The 20,990-nt window shown below is 35.1% G+C and overlaps 2 protein-coding genes across 4 annotated transcripts; both read right to left on the bottom strand.

Annotated features, from left to right (window-relative positions):
• Positions 1–4,779: 4,779 nt before the first annotated feature.
• Positions 4,780–7,397, bottom strand: LOC113739452 (uncharacterized). Its single transcript, XM_027266671.2, has one exon. The coding sequence runs from the start codon at positions 6,733–6,735 to the stop codon at positions 5,077–5,079; it is 1,659 nt and encodes a 552-aa protein (XP_027122472.1). The 5' UTR covers positions 6,736–7,397; the 3' UTR covers positions 4,780–5,076.
• Positions 7,398–15,069: 7,672 nt separating this feature from the next.
• On the bottom strand, positions 15,070–19,477 carry LOC113740212 (uncharacterized). 3 transcript variants are annotated; one of them, XM_027267745.2, is made up of 3 exons: positions 18,669–19,477; positions 17,221–17,365; positions 15,070–16,714 (listed from the first exon to the last, which is right to left on the bottom strand). In XM_027267745.2, the coding sequence occupies exons 2-3, from the start codon at positions 17,357–17,359 to the stop codon at positions 15,330–15,332; spliced, it is 1,524 nt and encodes a 507-aa protein (XP_027123546.1). In that variant the 5' UTR covers positions 17,360–17,365; positions 18,669–19,477; the 3' UTR covers positions 15,070–15,329. The 3 variants fall into 3 exon arrangements, with proteins under 3 accessions (XP_027123546.1, XP_027123548.1, XP_027123549.1); XM_027267747.2 differs by lacking the exon at positions 18,669–19,477 and adding an exon at positions 18,311–18,656; XM_027267748.2 differs by lacking the exon at positions 18,669–19,477 and having other exon boundaries at positions 15,070–16,731; positions 17,221–17,358.
• Between the last annotated feature and the right edge of the window lie 1,513 nt (positions 19,478–20,990).

Here is a 20,990-nt window from a genome sequence, read left to right as displayed (position 1 = left end):
CTCCACCAACACCTTTAACCTTCCCTAATGATCACTTGTATGGTGTGGTTTGTGATTTGGTTGGTTAAAACTCAAGATTGAAGCTAACAAGTGGAGTAGAAAATGAAGTTTTTCTCTCTTATTTTGCTCCTCTTAACAACCGGCCATGACAAGAAAAATGGGAGAAAAATTGAGTCAAAATTGCTTTTAGTAAAGTTAGAAAAGTCTTGGTCAAATTCAACATCTAATGGTTTTGTGACACTTGGCACCTCTAAGCTTTAATCTTATTTTCTTGTCTCTCCATACTAATCCATATAGGTAACTTCTAATTCTCTCTTAGCACCTTGTAAAATAAGATCATTTAATACAAACTCCAACAAGTTGCCAAAATATAACGCATTTACCGCACTAGCGGGTCCCACGTCGATAATACACTTCAAACTTAACGTGGACTAACTTGTATCAAGAAAATGATTTGAAAACTATATTCCCTTATAAAAATGTATAAGAAATTAATATATTGAAGAAAGACATAAAATTATAGACAAGAAAACAAAATAATATCTCGAAAATATATAAAAATTTTCGAGTTCTCACACTCATTCTTTCAGAGCGTTACAAATACAAATGTAGTAAAACATCTATCATATACAGGTCATGGACAACTGAAAATTTGAATAGAATTTTTTTTGTTATTAAGATTACATGATAGTCTTTTTTTGGTAATTATATTATGATTTTGTTTTTACATGAAATGGTTTTATTTTAAATTTTACAATAGATTCCATGGGCATGTAATTTTTTCAAATGGTTGGATCCTATTTTTAAAGACATGCTAAAAAAATATCGGATCTTCTTTTCAAGTAATTTTTTATTACTTATTATTACTTTGAAGTCATTAATGTTTCTTTGTTAAACCATTAGTGTTAGCCGTTGGTCAAGAGGGAAAAGCGCGACAAAAATAACACCAAATCTTAAGGGCGAGTGCAAATAACACTAAATCTTAGGAGGCTTAGTGGTTTTAAGCTCTGTTTTTAAACTCTGACCGGACCGGTCGATCCGACCGGTCAAATCGGGAACCGGTCAGTTGTCCAGTCTGAATTGACCTTAAAAACCGAAAAAATAAAAACTCGATCAAATCAGGTCAAAAACCGGATTTGACCCAATTTGACCAGAAAAATAAGAACCGGGCAAGTCATTTGCAAGCCCCTTCGCTTGGTTTGGTTGGGGAGTTTCGGGCTAGGTACAGAGCAAAGACTAAAAGTGGAAGTCCAAAAAGGACAAACTTGCAGAATCATCTTATCAGAAGCCATAGACTATTAGGACACTCCTTTCTCATCTTCCAGCAAAATGGGCCCCAAGGTCGATGGTCTGTTGTCCATAATCTCTTCACACTCCATATCAACCTCGACTTCTCCATTTAACTTACAACTCTCTTTTATCTGCCGAGGTTGGCACCAATTGCAGGCTTTGGAACCACTTCACTCTCTTTTTTTTTTTTTACTATTTTTTGAAAAGTCAAAATATTTTTAGTATTATGTTTTGACCTCAAGGTTGTTAAAAATTATTAATATAATCCAAATATTTCATACTTTATAAACATTTTCGTAAAGTTTGGTATTATTTTTCAATTAAGTCCATAATTTTAATTCTAAACTTGTTAATGCTCATTAAATAATATAAATTGCTACTTGATTGTTCTAATTTCTTTGTATTTTCTTGTCAAATATATTTAAAACATCATATATATATGAATATACCTTTATTAATATTAACATGTTATTAGGTATTTTACATATCATATTTTAATTTTTAAATAATTTTTATTTATGACATCATCCGGTTCAACCCCGATCGAATCCGATTGAACCCATTGATCCCGACTGAGTCGATACCCGGTTCGGTTTTGAAAACATAGGTTTTAAGTTTTAACCCTATCAGCACCTTATTCGAATCATCTACTCTCAAACATAGTTGTCAAAATCGCGATCCGGATCGTAGGATCGTACGATCCTACGATCCGGATAATCAAAATCGATCCGGATCGTATGCAGAGTCGCAAATCATATTAATTTTTGCAGGATCGCATAGAATCGTAGCAGGATCGTGCAGGATCGTGTAGGATCGTGTAGGATCGTAGGATTGTAGGATCGGTAGGATCGTACGATCCTACAATTTTTTTTGTAAATTTGTGAAATACGAAGCTCCATTTTGCAAATAAATAAAAATATTTGTGGTATATTTATAATTTATCAAAGAATTGCAACCTTTAATTGCAATTAAGAGCTTTTGATAGGATCTTACGATTCTACGATCCGATCCTGTGAAACTAAAATCGATCCTACTTAGGATCCCGATTTTACAAATCTTGCTCTCAAAATGTGTACATAAAGATCATAATCTGTTTTGAATCCACTGATGGCCGACCATTTAAACTTGATGGCTTGGAAATACTTGGGCCTTAGCCTAGAGGCCCAGAGACAACGATAAGATTTTCTGTTACAAGATTATTGAACTGTACCATTACCACTTCGCATGCCATGTCAGCCCAGATTGAAAGTTCTTAAATGACACGACTGGCTTCATCAATTCGTAACGTCTAATTGTAGAAGTAGCATTTTATCTGAGAAAAAAAAAAGGACCAAAAATTTTCCGACAAAAAAAAGGAATTATTTTCTTGTACACCTTTAGTGTAAGAATTTCATTACACTAGCAGGACTGAATACAAGCTACATAATCTCCATTCAAATTTAAAAATTCACTTATTATATATGTGATATGCATTTATACCTGTCAATATTAAAAAAAAATCTCTACATTGGTAGAGCATAAAAAAAAATCCCAAAAAAAGGACTAAAATTCCTTGCCCAAATCAACAATTTATTGCCAATTGATTTTCACAATTAACATATAGGTCCGGTTGACTAAGGGAGGTGATCAGGTGAACCGATCCCAAGTCAACTTGCCCAGATTAGATCTGGCGAAGGCCCAATTACAAGGCATTTCTTGCATTTTCATTTATTGCGCGTGATTGAAGTTGTCACGATCTGATCCATGCCTCCCAAATATTATTTGTCAAAATAGTCATGCATTATTTTTACCCCCCCCCCCCCCCGGTCCTTTCTTTCTCCTCTTGTTGCTTCTCTATTTTTTATGCTTTTTTGATTTTTTTCCATAATATGTGTGCAATAATCCTTTCTTTTATTTTTTACTTTCATTCTTAAAGTTTTGAAAGATAGGTATAACAAGTGTTACCAATACTCGAAAAGTTAAAAAGAAAACTCGATTCTTATTCGATGTTATGCTTTTATTCACGAAACTGTTAAAGTTCTATAAGTCTCATGTTTCAACTTAGAGTTTTGGGATTCTACCCATTTATTTATATTTAAATTACAACAATTTATAAAATCATCCAACCATGTCGTTGCTTTTCTTTTGATCTCTAGATCAAACTACTAAATATTGTTATTCTTTTGAGAAAATTTAATATTCGATCAATATCTGTGAACTATTTGAACAATAAAAAATGGGCCAGAATTGCAATAAAATTTTCAAAAGTTAGGCAATTTCACATGAAATTTTATGTATAACTAATCCAAGTGATCAAACATACTAAATGGTATTAATTTTCAAAAATAATTTTTAAATTAATTTTATTAGGGTATATTGGAGGGAAGTTCTCTCTCATGTAACAGAGATAGCCTAGCCCCTTCAACTTGCATGTTCCATGTGGTTCTTTTATTTTGGTTGGATGGCATAAAACTCGGTCTAAGATAGAAATTTTCAATTCAAGCATTCTTTACTGAATATCCTCTTGTTACTTTGTGCATTACTTTAAAATCTACTCTTATGGACATCCTCCGGCTTCGGAAAACTAGAATTTAGTATTCCCAATTGCCTTTTCTCTAGTTTATAAAAAAAAAAAAGTTAATCAGAAAACCATATTAACTTATTTGCATCAATTATTTATTCCAAGACGTTACAAAATAGTGAAAAAGAGGAGGCCTACTTCTCTTTTTTTTCTAATTCAAAAAACAATCCCAATGTAGCTTACTTCATCACATTAGCTTTATTTTAATACGTTGAAGTCAGACTACATCAATCTTCTTCTTCTTCTGCTCTATTCTATATGCAATAATATCAAGAAATATGGCAGTTCAAAAAAAATTTTTTTTTCTGTTGCCATGCTAGCTACAACTACTTTTCTTCCCTTTAGTTTATGGTAGATTTATGCAACATCAGTTGAAGTATTCAGAGTAACGTGGACATAATTAAGAGGAGAGTACTAGAAAGACTTGATTACTTGAACCATTTTGTTTACTTTAGGTTATTAGAGATCTTATAACTTGACGCGTTTGGCATCCTCCATGTAGAACAAGATAGTGTATTGGTATTCTATGCCTTTTATTATTATTATTGGTGAATCCTTAGAAAAACATACTTTTATGTGTGCTTCAATCCACTTGTCTCCTCTTGAATTATGAAGAAACATCCCATATGGGATTCAAGATAAATTGACAACATGGTAAAGAATTAATGAAAAGATTGTGCAATGAGATGGTTGTGATGTTTTATGGTAGGTGACTGAACAACCACCATGAACTCACTTGCTGTTTCCGTGTACATTATTAAAATTTCTTCTTTATCTCCTCATCTCATCACTTTTAGATACATGTCGAAATTTTTCAACACCTCACTGATTTTCCTTCATTCCCAAGTAAGAATTATTGCCCCCCAGATGAGTATTTTACTCTTCAAAAGAAGTACTACAGCTCAAGTAGTGTAAACGAAAGAATGAAATTCAAGAAAAGGATTGTTGCATCATAATATCCATTAACATGAATAATGAGGTGTACATGTTTCAGAAGCCAAGGAAACAAAAAGGTTATTTTTCTGCCAAACAAGTAAAGAATCATGTAAATAATGAAGCAGAAAATCAAGGGTTGTGATTAACTGACTAGTGAGATGGAATAGGGGCTACTAAGTGGCTAATAAATTAGCCCAATGGAATAATAGTTACTGCTGTGGACATTTCAATTGTGAAATGAATTAATGAATCTGTACACTTGAATTAAGGCTAGAAAGCAGGATGGTCAGTTAGAGCATCCCCACCAGTGGCTCAGGCTTGTGGTTGCTTGCAATCCACCAAGGGCTGAAGTAGACTTGGTCACTGCCCTCTTCTTCAGCAGGAGCAGGCAAGTTGAGATCCAGGAAGTCTCTGATTTCAGGAATTTGCTTCTGAATTACAATTCCTTGATTGCTTTTGGCCTCAGCAGCCAAGTGTGCCCTCTTGTGACCACCTAAGGCTTGACCTGATGGGAAAAGTTTGAAGCATATTGGGCATTCATGGCTTTTGTCTTTCTTAAATCCATAATCTGTATGAACAGTCTTGATCTCCTTGGACCCATAATCTGTCATTTCGACCTTTTCTTTGGAACCATCGGTGGTGGTATCAATATCCTTGCTGTAGCATTTGATCCTCAGTTTGCTGTCAGCAGTTTGATTTGGGGAGATTTCAGTTTCAGTGCTGTTTTCACTGCTATCAATTTTCGAACCCAAACAGCCTTTCATCCTCTTGTGGCTAGCCCTGTGACCACCTAAAGCCTGATAGGAATGGAAGGCCTTGTTACAAGTAGTACACTCAAATTTGCTTTTCCTATCAGAACCCAGATACAGCAACTCAGAATCAGAAACACCACAAGCCAGTTTCGTTATTGAGTAATCTGCACTCAATTCTGGATCATCATGCAAAGCGATGCACCTTCTTTTGCTCAAATTCTGCTTCTTGGATTCTGATTCAGACTGATTCTTTGGCAATTCAACTTTAGACTGCTGGAGTTCAGCACCCTCCTCCACTTTATTCTTTTTAATAAAGACATCTCCAAGAAAAGCATCAGTTGAAACTTCTGAACTCTTCACTCTGAACTCTTTTCTCGACATTCCAGAAGCTTTACTTGGTTCTGGTTGCTTAATCTTGGACTTCATCTTAGAGTCAAGACTAGAGGACTTTAAAATCTTGCTCTCAGTTTTACAATCTTGCTTATTTTGATTTGATGATCGAGCTTCTAAGAACTCAGAATTATAATCAGAGGACTCACCCCCACCAACCGATTTCAGACCACCCCAGTTACTCGCATCCCTCGAAAGCATTATCAAACTCATAGCAACCTCTTCTTGTTGTTCTTGCTCATGATTCTCAGTTACGCAGGGTGAAGGTTGTGCAATTGTTAAAGGAGCAGTATTAATATTTTTAGTAGCTTTGTACCTTTTGATTGTTCTTGATCTCTGCTTTCGAATTGGAGCTGCTGCTTCATTATCAGATTGGCTATCCATGACCAGCTTTTGATTAGCAGCAGCACTGTTCCAAGAATCGTCCTCCACACTGGCACTGTTATTTGATAATACTTTATCAGAGTGGCACTTCATGTGACCAAACAAGGCTTTCCAAGATGGAAAACATTTGCCACATTCCTTGCAGACTTTGCTATCAAGTGAAGTATCTTCACTTGAATTTGCAGCAAATTTACTTGTTTTCTTGGGATTCTCTCGAAGGCTGTAACCATTTTGAGCTTCTTTAGAGGAATCATCTCGATTACCAGTCTTGAAAGATGGCAACCTTTTCTTGCCATGCTTCTCGTTGGATTCAGCTGGAATATTGATCAGATGGGACCTCATATGACCCCCTAAAGATCTACCACAAGGGAAGCTTTTGTTACAAAACTTGCACACATGCTTCACTTCTTGATCTTCTTCCATCGAATTGGATTAAAGCTCAATGAAAAAGAATCAGATCAGACAAACAATAAGAATCGCTGATAATACTCAATCTGGAAAACAACCACAAAAAAAAAAAGAAGCTACAGCTTTGATCTCATTGTACTGAACAACAACTGATCAATGGCTTTTAATCAAACAGAGCAAACAGATCAAGAAACAAAGCTAGAAATTGAAATCTGAGCTGACAATTCAAGTGGGGTTGAGTTTCAATATCTTCTCCAATCTTGAACTGATCGAAGAAGAAAAGAATTTTTGGTCAATAACAAGATCTGATGAGCAGAAGAGTTAGGAAATAGCTGGCGAATATGTAGTGGTAGTGAAGTCTCTCTCCAGCACTAGTAGTAGTAGCTCAATTGGTTAGTTGAATAATAGTATTTGAAGCAAAAAAATTAAATATTAAAAAACATCAAAAAATATGAAGAGAAGGGCTATGCTAAGTTGCTAACCTTGTTGCCAATGATGGCAATGAACTAGCAATCCAACCAGGCAAAAGAAAGAATTGAAAGAGAGTAGTTTATACTCTGTCTTTCTTACATAGGAATAAACACAGACTATATTTGGAGGACAAATCCATGCATGGAGGCAAAGATAAAAAGAGGTAAAGAAGAGATAGATAGAGATAGCAGCACGTGTACTCAACTGAGAATTCTACGCCTACAAATATCCAATGGTTGAAATTTTGTCCAATTGGAGATCCCTATGGCTGAGAAAGCTCCCAATTTTAAACTAAGAGACTTAACTGCTTTCTAACTATTCTTTCCTTTGTCTTGCTAATAAGGAAGCCCAAGACTCCAAGTGATAAAAGGTTCCACTCTCTGGCCGTTATTCTTTTGTTTGTTTTCCTTCTCTGATTATTTATAATATAATCTGTGCCGTTGGATTTTGAGCAAGTACGATTGTGCTGTGTGCAATTCAGTTCGATTTATTTACTTAACACAATATTTGGTGTATAATTATACTATTCCTTCCGTCACACTTTGATAGCATTGATTTTTTTTTTTCACACAGTTTAACAAAAATTATCTAAATTTATTCGAAGAGTAAATCTGATATACTATTTTCCTAAAATACGCTTACATTGATATCAGGGATATGACTAATTACTATACCTTTACATTAATTACCACAACGATACTATAAAAAGTTGTACCAGTCAAGGTATAAATCAAAGCAATTAATGAATAAGGTAGGTTCTACTTGTTGATAGCAAAATACGTTAAATAAGGGTATTTTATAAAAGTTACAATTAATTATATTTTTTAATTGAAAAGTGGACTATAATTTGAAACGGATGACAAATAAAAACAAAACTATCAAAATGGAACGGATGGAGTAAATTGATATATCTAAATTTATGAAATATTTTATTTTTGTACGTTAACTTTTTATCCAATAAAAAGTTATTGTGTTATTGTACACAAAATATCGAAATAGATACAACATCATAATCGAAACCATTTTGAAACATAACCGTATTAATCCCAATCCCGATAAAAGTACAATGTAAAGATCCACAATGTTGGCAGGTCCCCTTCCAAGGGGTTGCATTTACTGCCGCTTACTTCACTAGCCAATTGGACCAGGCCATGTTATTTCTCCTGCATAGTCTATTCAAGCTTTTGGGGAAGTGATGGCCATGAGCTTAGTAAATTAATACTCCTTGATAATTCATTAAAAGGATGGCCATAAGGTTAGCTAATTAGTACTCCTTTGGTAATTCATTAAAAGAATTTTGACCTGCAAAACTTGGCAGTTAGGAATGCAATTATATCTTTATGATGTCCTAGTTTACAAGTTTACTAATGTATGTATTAGTTGGACCATACATTATACTAGATGTCCTACTGTACATTTTTTATGGGTTAAGATTTCTTAATTTGTATGTTGCAATTTAACTATGTACTAATATTAATTGTTACCTGATTAGTCAAAAGTTGAATTATTCAATTTGATTTTTGAAGGGACTTCCAGTCAATTAAATTCAAGTTGGCATTTGGAGTAGTGGTACAATATGCCTGCAGCTACAGCTTTCTTCGGTTACCACGTTGATTCTAAGTGTTGGCACATTTTTGTTTCTCCTTCCGTTGAAGGCGTTATATTTTCCATTTTGAAATGTTTTAAAATATTTGTCATGTTGGGAAAGTCAAAAAATTTTTCAATCTCTCTTTTAAATATAATCTCCCTTTAATCATATGCATGTTACCATAAGATTCGGAAGAGAAGCACAAATATCACAATCACACAACTATTTTTAAAATATTAATTTCCTGGAACATGATAAAATAATTGGGACGGAGGAATAGGAGTTTGGTCTGAACTTGAAATTAAGAATTAAGCCTTGTGTATGTACAGCCATATAAAATTAAGAATTAAGCCTTGTGTATGTACAGCCATATAAAGACATATTCTTGTAATTGCTTCTACCGCCAAGACCAACGCTGAAGCATGTAATAGTGGCACTTTTAACATCAATTTTTTTCCCCACGCATCTCTCCAAACTCCATGTTCTCATCACAATAAGCTCAAACATCCTTTCTTTTGGAACATTCCTAGTTTTAATCAATCAAACCAAATAACCATTTCAAGTGAGTGAAGCAAAACGTGAGCATTGATCTTTTTTTTTGGGGGTCATCAATTTTATTTCACATACGTCTTATGAAAGAAGGTGCTAAAATAAAATAAAGCAGAAATATTTTTTTTTTTTTTTCTAAGAATCGCAACCCAAACTAAGTCGAGCTCAAGCTCAAACTCCCCAATTCCAATGATGTGTAGTACAAAATAATTTGGAACTGGAGTTAAACAATTTTTAATAACAAATAGGTATGACTAATTTTGGATTTTAGTCCATGGTCGGTATAAACTTGTCACTTGATTGCCAGCAAGAAAAAGCTACTAGAGCATGAGCAAAATGAGTGACCGGCCTTGAGTTCACAATCAGTGCCGGCCTTCATTGCAGTAACCGAAACGTGAATGTCTCATTAGCAACAAATAGTTAATTAAATCTTGGCTATGAAAAATGGATATCCCTTTAGTTGTTGTGCCTCTTTCAGCCGGCAATTTCTCAAAGTTTAGCTGTAAGTTGTCTAGGAAGAGTTGTTTTATATTTGGTTGTTTTAATGAAGAGAAGCACATAGGAATTAGGAAGTAATTACTAGGAAGCAGCAGCACTTAATAAGCTTTTTAAGAGTCAATTCTTTTATGTAGTCTACATGTGCAAGCACATTATGTAAGCCCTCCCCCCACCCATTTGGCCGGTAAAGATACATGCACTATAATTCACTACTACCTTGTGATTAGCTAAAGAATCTTACAAATTGGACAAAATTTCCAAGATTCTAGCCTTTCTTGTACTATAACATGGGCTAAGTAGATGGGAGCAAGAAGAAAGAAGAATAGAATTGACTGAGTAAATTAGAGGATCAACATATATATATATATACATGCTTGGATTTGGGGCAGAAATTGGCCAGTGGTAAAGCAATCTACACTAGATTCTTTGTACACAATTGTGAGTTTTTTAACCTGTTGTAGCTAGTGAGTTTTTTACCTTCTTGAGATTCTTTGTACACAATTGTGAGTTTTTTTAACCTGTTGTAGCTTGTGACTTGTGTTACAACATACCCTACATAATGAACTAAGGGTATTGTTAGAATTTTCAAGATTCATTTCAAAGACGAAGTAATATATTTTTTGCACAAGAATATATGGTGAAAAGCGGATAAAAATAAAAGTTAGGAGAGCAGGCCAGCAGCTGAAGCAACAAGAAGACAGGAATGGGGAGATGGCAACTTCACATGTTGCTTGAAGCTTCCACTTCTAAAGATACAGAAATATCTGGGTGAAAAATCTTTTATGGCTCTATAGGGAATCCTGACAGCCCATTTATTAAGTTACACTGCAAAGCCAAAAGCAACAAACAATACATAATTTAAAGTCTGTTGCTGAAGCTATATATCACCAAATCTTGATACACTAGACCCTTCTTTGAAATTCACTATATCCATTTGGTTAAATTAGAGAGTTGCCCAACCACTTCTCATGAAGTGGTTACACCAATACTAGGGTATCAAGTGTATCCCCTTTTTTGGCTTTTGTACTTGTTTTTGTGCAAATGCAGAAAAGGGAACTCTTTGATTGTTATTACTATTTTTCTCCTGCTTGGACAAGTCGAATACATAGGGTTTATGCTAAACTCGAACTCAAAATCTCTAATTCACAAAAAGATGCTCTGATTTAATTGTATCTCCTTGAATCCTCATTACACATATATAGATGGGCGGAGTTTGGCAAAGGTGCAAAAGCTTTGGCATAGAATCTCCCGCTAGCTTCATAGTGCTAGAGTATTTTACTATACGGTACAACTCAATTTTTGTATCATCCACCTAAACTAACTAGAGGAGGTAAGGACCAAGGACCACTCTCTAGGACATCTACATCCACAAATTCAGTTTTCTACTATTAATAGTCATAGCCAGCTGAAAAATTGCATCTTCAAGCTGATATTAAAAATGCTCATCTACACTTGTTTATTTGTGTAGCACATCCAATTGGCAGAAGTGACTTCACTTGTGAGTGAAGTGTATAGTTTTTCCTAAAAGTGATGCTCAAAATTGACAAGCAGACACCTTCCAAGGAAAGTTTGGCCACTCCTTGTCTTCTCCCATCCCTGGTAACATTATTAAGACTAAGATAAGATGCTCTACTTTGGCTTTATGCTTTGGTCAAGCTTTCTCCCCTATTTTTTCACCCTCCCTCTGTAACCTAACCCCATGGCCACCAGGGTTGGGTGTGAATAACTAGATAGCTATCTTAACCAATTAATCAACTCTTTTACTGCTAGCTAGCTAATCCAGAAAAACCAATTAATCAGACCACTAGACCATTATTTTTCTTCTTCTTTCCTCCTCCATTCTTGTGTCAGCTCGGCCAACTGACTATAGCACTTTTTACCCTCTTTTATCCTTTCTATGCCAAACAAATTAAATTTGAGAACCTTACTAAGTAGTGTGATTTTAATATAATTATGGTAAATTATGCCGGTAGTAGATCTTTGCCGTGGCAAGAAAACGAATTCATGTTTGCATTAGTAATTCTATACAAAGCATTGTTTATTTGACTACATCCATCAATATTAAGTTGTTTGTTTAACCAAAATACTCATTCAACCAATTGGGATATGCTTTTTTTATGACTAAAAGGTATATGTTTTCATCAGTTGAATAATTAAAAGTGAAAGTTTTTATTAGTTGAGTGACCAAAAATTATACCTTTTCTATTAGTTAGCTGACTATTTATGCTAAGCAAAAAGTTTAGTAACCAAAATAAGAATTCTAAATACATTACTGATTTTTTTTCACCATTTGCTCTAAATTCTTAGTAGGCTAATTCACCCTGACTTTAAAATGTGGTAACTTATCCTCTTCGTAAATTTTTAAACTCAAGAGAAAATGGTAATTAAGCTGAAATTATTCAAACAATGAAAGTGTTGATTGATTTTGTTTGTTGTTCTAACACATCCTTTTATCCCAAGTCGAAGCAAGATCTAACAGAAGTCTGTGTGTGCTCTCATTTCAGCCCAGGTGGCGTAGATGAATGAGACTGAGGAAACAAAATAGAAGAGACACGCAATGCCTCACAAGCAAGTGCCTGTCACTGCTTTGCTGTTTCACCATGACCTAGATTATACCAGTCCCCATATAAAAGGATTAGAACATAAGAAAGCCCATTAATCATAGGCATGTCAAGTTTTAATCATGTCATAAATATTTGTCTTGGTGGTTGAGGGAGGGTGGGGAAGGATTCCCTGCTTAATTGCAGATCTAAGTTGAGACAAGTCTGATTGATTGTTAATTTTCATCAAGTTGGAGAAATTATAAGGGCAAGTTAGTACGATGAATTCACAAGAAATAGAAAAAAAATACATAAAATGTATTTAACGGTCCTCTAAATTAGTCTCAAGACTCTCATACTTTGTGTAATTACATGTACATGTTTTATGTTTTTTCTATGATTTATTTTAAAGAGTAGTCAATATTTGAACTCTTGACATCTTACACGAAGAAAATTGACAAAAACAAGGTCTCATGTATCTATCTGTTATGCTAATGGAATACCTTTATCATTTTTCACCACACAAATATATATACTAGCTAGACCAATTGTAAATGCAAGTCAAGAATATGTCTTTTCCCATACTTGTATAGCTATAGATAAACATTTACCATAACAAGTAGATACGCACCATTGTGTCTTTATATAAAAGCCTAATCATAAAGGTGCATGTGTTGCTTTAAACTGGTAATAATGGGGCATGTGTTAGTGAGCAACTAGTCCTCACCTGCAATGCTTAGGGAACACTCAATAGAGACCATAAAAATGCAGAAAAACATTTTGTATTTTGAATAATAGAGAAATTTCTGATGTGGGCTCCATTCTTCACCTAGTCTCCGGGATGGATCATATGGATGCTGATGAAGTGGTTTAGATGAGCTGAGCACCCTTGCACTATCCCTCTTCACTTAGTTTATTTAGTTGCTCTTTCAGCTAGCTAAGCAAGAAATGCCCCTTTACCAGCTGCTTGCATTCTTTGCACAAAGCCATGTGGCTGTTGGAATGAAAAATCTTTTACTAGATGACTGTCACTTCCTTATTTTGGCCAGAATTAAGGCATAGATTTCAATTGACAAAATCACAATTTGAAAGTCAACTTGCTAATGATAATTAATTAGCTCACTATGTCATTATTAAGTGGAAAATTGAGGTCCTAGTGGATATATGCTCCTTATCCATCATCTTAAAATGAAGTTTAATAAAAAAATTGCCTACTTTTCTTTTCCCTCTTGTCCTCCCACCTCCAAAGATTAAAATGCAATTAAAGATTTCTCGCTCGCTCGTAGAGTTGATTGAAGCTTTAGAGATCTAGTAAAGAATTAATTTGTGGGAGATAAGACTACTTTTCTTCTCCTCTTGTTTCTTTTGTTACCGCTCCTGTCAGGAAGAGGAAGGTGGGGTGGAGTTGACGTTAGTGAATATATGGTATAGTATATTAAAAAAAGTGTTTTTCAGTGACTATAAATGAACAACTCAGTCTAAAACTATACATGCTGCAGCTTTCAGTATTACATCAACAACTTGGTAGTTGACCATTAAAATATCTGAAATCTTCTTCAATGACTTTCAATGTGGAAAGTGATCCTGCACGAAAATGATTACTCATAAGCTATTAGCTATTAAGTTAAGTGTTATCAACGCAAAGCACCTGATCATATGCGTAATCAGGACTCATTATGATCTATTTGATTGATCAACAGTGAGTCAATCAGCATGCAAAGGACCGTGGATCTCCATCTTCTAATCCAAAAAAATATGATAATGTGAGACCTTAAAGTTTTCCTAAGAGAACTAGGGTGACTAAATTATATGTGTGAGCCTAATACTGATGTACAACTTGACATATCTGTTGTGAAAAATAGTGGTTGTATCGTACTTGGATATGATATTTGAGTCACACTACATATATAGCAGTAGTTTGAATGATACTTTTCTTTCTAGTGCACATAGGACATGTAGGGGTTGCAATTATAGCCTTGCTTCTTCTCTGATTCTTTGAATAGGGAAAAGTTGTGGGGAAGTGATACATGCATATGTATATTGCTACTCCGGTAATAAAAGCATCTTTTAAATGGCTAGCAGGAACATGAAGTGCGAGTCTTACGCACTTTCATTTCAAATGAAAATGATAGATGGCATTAAGCCCACGTCTAGAATAACTTATTCTTTGGTGCAGCTCCGTATTTGCACAAAAAGTTTGTAAACCCTTCCAATCCAGCAAACATCGATCCTTATGACCAAGTGTAAGTTTGTACCACTCTTTGTCTAGATGCATTTGACAGGTAACGTAACCAGAATCTAGTGTCAAATTGGCACTCTTACTCTGAAAAAGTTGGCAGATGATGTAACCAAAATCTGGTGGCAAATTTGCAGCAATCTGAGATGCATATTATCAGGTGTAAAAATTACATGCACATGAATACCAAACCACGTTTTTCTAGCACTCGTATTTGTGCGTTTAATACTAAGGTGATGACCAAATACCCAGCTTTTGCACTTAAATTTCCGGTTGGAACTGTTAAACTTGCTCTGCACTGTGTAGATCAGTGCTTGCAAATTCGCTCTCTGCAAACATACAAGCGGTTCACTTTGTTCAATTGAATAACTTCATGATCCTATGAGTGATGTTTCCCCAGTCATGTTGAACAAGAGGAGTTAGCTGAGCATTATACTAAGTTTCAACTCGTCTTGTACAACTCAAAATTTCAAGTGGCATAACTGCCTGGTAATGAATTATTTATTAGACAATGTCAAAATTACAACCTTGAAAGGCACATGGCCATGTGGCCTTTCCTCTAAAGTCTCTATCAGATTTTGTGCTTTTGTCTATGCGCATAGCTTTCTGAAACAAGATATCTACTAAATCTATCTGTGGAGCAGTATATACACTTCCAGCAGCTGTTCTTTAGGTATTGATCACCTCTGCACACTGGGATGTCAACTCCAAGCTGTCCTAGCCATCTCTAGTCTCGTGAATTCCAAGCTCCAGCACCGAAGACTTCTTCAATCACACTGGACGTCGGAAGAAAATCTTCATCCTTGGGGCAGGTCAAACAACCAACATCCCATTCTTTGGAACTACATGGCTCTAAAAAAAGTTCATTACCAGTACTGCTGCTCATACTACTAAGGTCGCTAGTTATATGTTTTGTATTTTGATTTCCACTTATGTCAGAAAGGACTTGGTCAAGTGGCTGATGCGCTTGATCTGAACTGCAGTTATCAGGCATGTCAATCGGACACATGTCTGACTCTTTACTGACACACTTACTGCCATCCAGGTTCAGCCTTATATTATCTTCTGAAGCTTCCTCAGCATTGATGTCATCCTTGTATTCACAGAGATTGTCTTCAAAGATCTCATTATGATCATCTTCCTCGGCAGGTGATTCAACCAGAGAGTCATCATACCCATTTATTTTTTCTATTACTTCATCAGCAGAAACATTAGTTCCTTCCCATTCATCATTGTCGCTGTCAATACTCAACACATCAATTCTGTTCTGTTCAGCACGTCTTCGTAACATAAAGACATTAAAATAATAGCTAACTATTTCCTTCTTGGTCCTAGAAGGAAATTCAATAGCTAAATGGTTCCAAAAGTTCCTCCCCAGTGATGCAGGATGGGAAAATACAACCTCAGTAAATATTTCCTCTTCCTCCTCGCTCCATTTTTCAGCCACTACCTCTCCCACTTCCAAAAAACCCAACTTGACAAAAGCCTCCTGGCCAAGGGTTTTCCTGAGTTTTTCTCGTGCTTCAGTGATGTGTTGCCGAACACATCTAACGGATCCCACATCATCACAGGAACAATCAATTCTTCCATCTCCAAGTTTCTCCACAGTGTCTTCAGACATGTCTGATCTAGGCATGGGAACTAGACAAGAACCAGAAAATTGCCTCTCATGGTCTAAATGATTACCAATATCTGACATGAGAGATTGGGATGAACGGTTGAAGACTTCAAAAGCATCTCCTGATGAACTGGACAACTTTTCATCATCACACCCACACCATTCAGGTATTTCTGCTTGAAAACCACTGCCAATGGGGACCAATTTCCGAGGAGGATATTCCAAAAGAGAAGAATAAATATCTCCGGTATGAAAAATGGTCCTTGCTGGAAAGTCAAGATTATAATGGTCTGGAGACAGCAATATGCAAGGTGCCTCCGACCTGACATCTTCTTCACAGGTAGTGCTTGTAGCCCAGGAAGAGTTGGAAATGGAGCAAGCCAGACTTCTATCTATTTCTTTCTCAACATAACTTTGGAATTCAGCAAGATTGCTGTCTACAAGACTTTCATCCCTTTCACCTTTCTTTTTATCGCAAGCAGCCCCATCTTCACCTACCCACATATTAAGACTGGTAAAAAACATAAAAGTACTGAAAGATAAGCATAAATATCGTACAAATATTAGCAAGCATCTAAAACAGATAGAAGTAAGAATTTAGCTTCAGAAAACAGTACTGAACTCTCCTTAGTGGGTCCATTCTTAAGTAGAAGAATAAGAGCTCAACCCACAGAGACAGAAGAAATTCATAGAGTAAAAGCTCTGAACTAATGTCCAATGCCATGCAGGTTTCTTGTTAAACCAAGGCATAAATTAGCCAAAAACATTTTGGCCAGAAGAACTTTATCAATCACTATCTTCTATACAAGTAGCTATGTGCAAAAAAGGCCACAAAGAACCAAGACATTCAATGCAGATTTTCAATAATATGGAAAACTGCTGAGAAGCTTTAGTTCAGAAGCAGATAAACTACTCTCATTTGGTTCTAGACAATAATACAGTGATACAAGCAGTCCCCTACATCAAGCATCTTCAAACGTTGATAGAGACTTCTTCGCACCTAAAATATGAAGCTTTGGAGGGATATTTCCATCAGGGAACTCTAAAACTGACACCCTCTTGTCACTTGGCTCCAGAAGCTTCGGTTGCTTAGACAAGGCCTCATATAACTCCTCACTAAGTGGTCGTTTTTGTACCATATTTAACTGCAAAAGGAGTTGAAACAATGTAAACTACTATGCACAAGAAAAAAGTAGAATAACTAAAGCAAAAGGGCATTCACTGGCATAGAAGAGGTAGATCAAGAAACAAAGACCCACAGCTCCATTTAGCACAATAAGGGCACAATAAAGGCAAGAAGCTTGACATATTTCTCAAGGAAAATGTACCGTAAAGGGCAATTTGAGCTTGAAATATATAATAAAGGCAGTTGAAAACCATATAGCAGACTTTGATTCAGTGAAAGAAAAGGAAAGATTGCATGTGCCAATCACAAATGAAAATTAGTACTATGAGTCTCACAAGCGGCACTGCAACAAACACAACAGCTAAAAAGGACAAACTGAGAAGTAATTCAATTTCCATCATCCATAAAGTTGGGTGAAAAAATGAGTTCGTTTCACGTCATGGTTACTGCACCAATGCACCAAATCCAAAAACATCCTATGCTCTGTACTAACTCCACAACACCATGAAACATGATCATACGCAACAACCAAAATGCTCAGATGCAAGAAGACGTCCTACTACCCAAAATTTCAGATCGACAAAACCATCCATTTCATGAAATAACATGACACGTGCAAGCCTCCTTCCAGCCATTGCTCTCTTAGCCTTTTTCCGGCAAGAAGTCAGAGACGGTTTCACACATATCAGTTTTTTCAAAAAATTTTAGTAAATTTGCCACATAATCGAGAAATTTTCACCAAACACTTTAATAATAAGTCAAAACAATTATTAAGCATGTTTTTACAAGGATAATGACACCAGCATCCACAATCACTCTCAAACAAGTTCCAAAATCTAATTCTCACAACAGCAGGCAGCCCACTTATGCTGAGCAATATATAGTGTGACAATTAAGACTAGTCCATGGTTGAATTAAGATCATTTACTAGGAAAATTATAAAAGATAAGACCACTTGACTAGCCTTCCAATCTGTACATATGTCATCAAGAATTTAGTAGTTTGAAAGCTCTCGCAATTAGTTAAGTTGTTTTGATCCAGCATGGATGGTACAATTGAGCCAATGATTTGCGAGCACCGTCTTTTTTTGTTTATTTTTTGGGATAAATGAGTAACAGCATCTGAACACGTGGCAAATAAACCTCAGCTAGATTAAAGCCGACAGATGGCAGGTATTTATTGCACAAAAGGAGTGCCCAAATCATTTTCTGAACATTAATTAATAAAAAACAAAACTCATTCTCAGGATAACTAAAAAAAAGTCTTAAAAAAAATCATTCCCAGAATTGTCAGAAGAAGAAAATGAAAAAAGATTCATTTACCTTAACAGTGAAAAAAACTTGCTTCCTCGAATGAAATAGCAGATCTTGTAGATTTTAAACCAGAATCAATCAATCAGCTGATTTTTTCTATAACTTCAAAATGAGATCTTCAATTTCGCCAAAATGATTTTCCAAAACCAAGATTAAAAAAAAAAAGAATAAATAAATCGAAACCCTAACCCTATATCCCCAAAATTTTTTCGACAATTTTTACAAATTAAAGAGCAACCCACCGACATAAACAACTTTTCCAACAAATTCCAGAAATGAATTTCAAAGATCTTGTGAATCGAACAGAAGAAATAGTTTTATAAATTCAATAAAAAATAACTATTTACTTGCTTTTAGGGAAAATTGCACGAAAGAAAAGATCAAATTTTTATCAACAGAGAAGGATGAAATCAGAGTAGAAAAGAGAACCCGGATGAAATTTTGTTAATTTACAAAGAAAACAGAAAAACTAAATAGATCTGACGAAGTTTAAAGAAATCTGAAACCCTAACCCTAGATCTCGAATTTTCAGTGGCTGAGGCTAAAAGAGGTATCAATCGACAGAGGAGAACGAGAATCGGAAGAATCGGATGTCGAATTGTAGATTGAGAGAGAAAATCGAGGCGAAATTTGGACGAGAAAAGGAGAGAGAAGAAGAGATCGAAAAAGAGGGTTACGGGGAGCAAATTTGTTGACTTGACTTAAAAGAGTAAAGCTAGGGTTCGGAAATTATGGAGACCGGGCGGTCCGAAAATAGAAGTACATCGGATGGACTAAAAAGGGCTCCGATTTTTAAACTAATTACGCCAAGTGCCGCTGAGATTTGTGCGTTATTCAAAGCTGTTGGCTGTTATAGGCATAGGGTGATTTTCGCAAATTCACAGAGGAACTGGTGGTGCACCTATAATAATCAATGGGCTGTAAGTACATGTGAGAAAATGGTTGGCGTTACCTCTTTTGGGGCACATAATAAAGCAAAACAACGGATGCCACGTGGAAGCTGTCATGATCTTTGACTTTTCATTTGACTTTGACCTCAATTTGACACGAGGGAAAATTAAAATATAAGAAATGCTATAATGAGAAATTTTGGGGAATTGTTTATATTGTACTAGATGGGATTTTTTGAGTAGTTTTTTTTTTTTAGCGTAGTTTATTATAATTAGTATTTAAAACACACACATCAATATATGTGCAACTAATAAAAGAAATTTGTGCCAAATTTTTTATCATATTTGAAATCATTTTCAAGAGAATTAATTTTATATTGTAATAGTAAATATTTAGAAAATTTATTAAAATAAAATATATAAACAAATAATTAATTAGTGGTTATTCATAACCATAATTACCCTCCTTGCTTAGCTTCGAAAAAGTTGAAGCAAATTAGGAGCGCTTAAACAAATGCACATTATAGATCGTGTTTTATTTTATTTTATTATTTTTTTTGAGCCACGTTATAGAATTTGACTACCCCTTCCCGAACGTAACAAGGAGATGGGAATGGTATGACCGTCAGTGAGAACGCCTTATGTAGTTGGTTCATCAAAAACAAAATTTGAAAACCTCCGATTTGAATTTTTGTGGTATTAAACATCAATCGGTACCTATGAACCATCCCTAACCTAAATAGGACATGATATTTTAAAATTTTCATGAAAAAATATTTACAAGCTATTCTTTTTCTTCTTTATTTCTTGAAAATATTGCAAGTTATTTTTAATAACCTAAGCCCTTGTTTTTTCTTTTTTTTTGGCAAACCCCGTACAGGGGGAAAGGACACCACTCCTGATTGTTATTAATGGTTACTCAAAAAAAGAAATAACTGGTACAGAAGAAAAAGTTGTAAACAAGGAGTACTACTCTCTTACATGGACACGTCAAATTGCTGCATAAGTGGTTATGTCTAAGACTGATAGAGATTGGATATGATATGGTAATTGTGCTAGGGAATAAAAAAAAACTGTGCTCCATACTCGGTAGTCCAGCCAGTGCATCTGCAATTGCGTTCGCCTCCTTTACAGATGTGCTACAACCTAAGCCCTTGTTGGAAAGTTATTTTCCTCCCAAAAAATTTTTACATTTTTCGTGAACTCATTTCCTAATCACTTTTTTATTTCACATACATCAAATCGTTGCAATATATTTGTCTAAAAAAAACTTTAAAAATAGCAATCCAAACAAACTCTAAAACTTTCTAATGATGATAAAAAAATTGGAAATTGTACAAGATTATATCAAAAATAAACCAATAGTTTGAAAATCAATCATAAGATGGCTATTTGGCTTTTCACTACTAATTACTACATCAAATGTTTCGTGGCCTAATGC

This window comes from Coffea arabica, chromosome 4c (assembly GCF_036785885.1).
Source record: "Coffea arabica cultivar ET-39 chromosome 4c, Coffea Arabica ET-39 HiFi, whole genome shotgun sequence".
NCBI classification, from domain to species: Eukaryota; Viridiplantae; Streptophyta; class Magnoliopsida; order Gentianales; family Rubiaceae; genus Coffea; species Coffea arabica.
The sequence above is the reverse complement of the archived record's forward strand: the minus strand, read 5'-3'. Positions and strand labels throughout refer to the sequence as shown.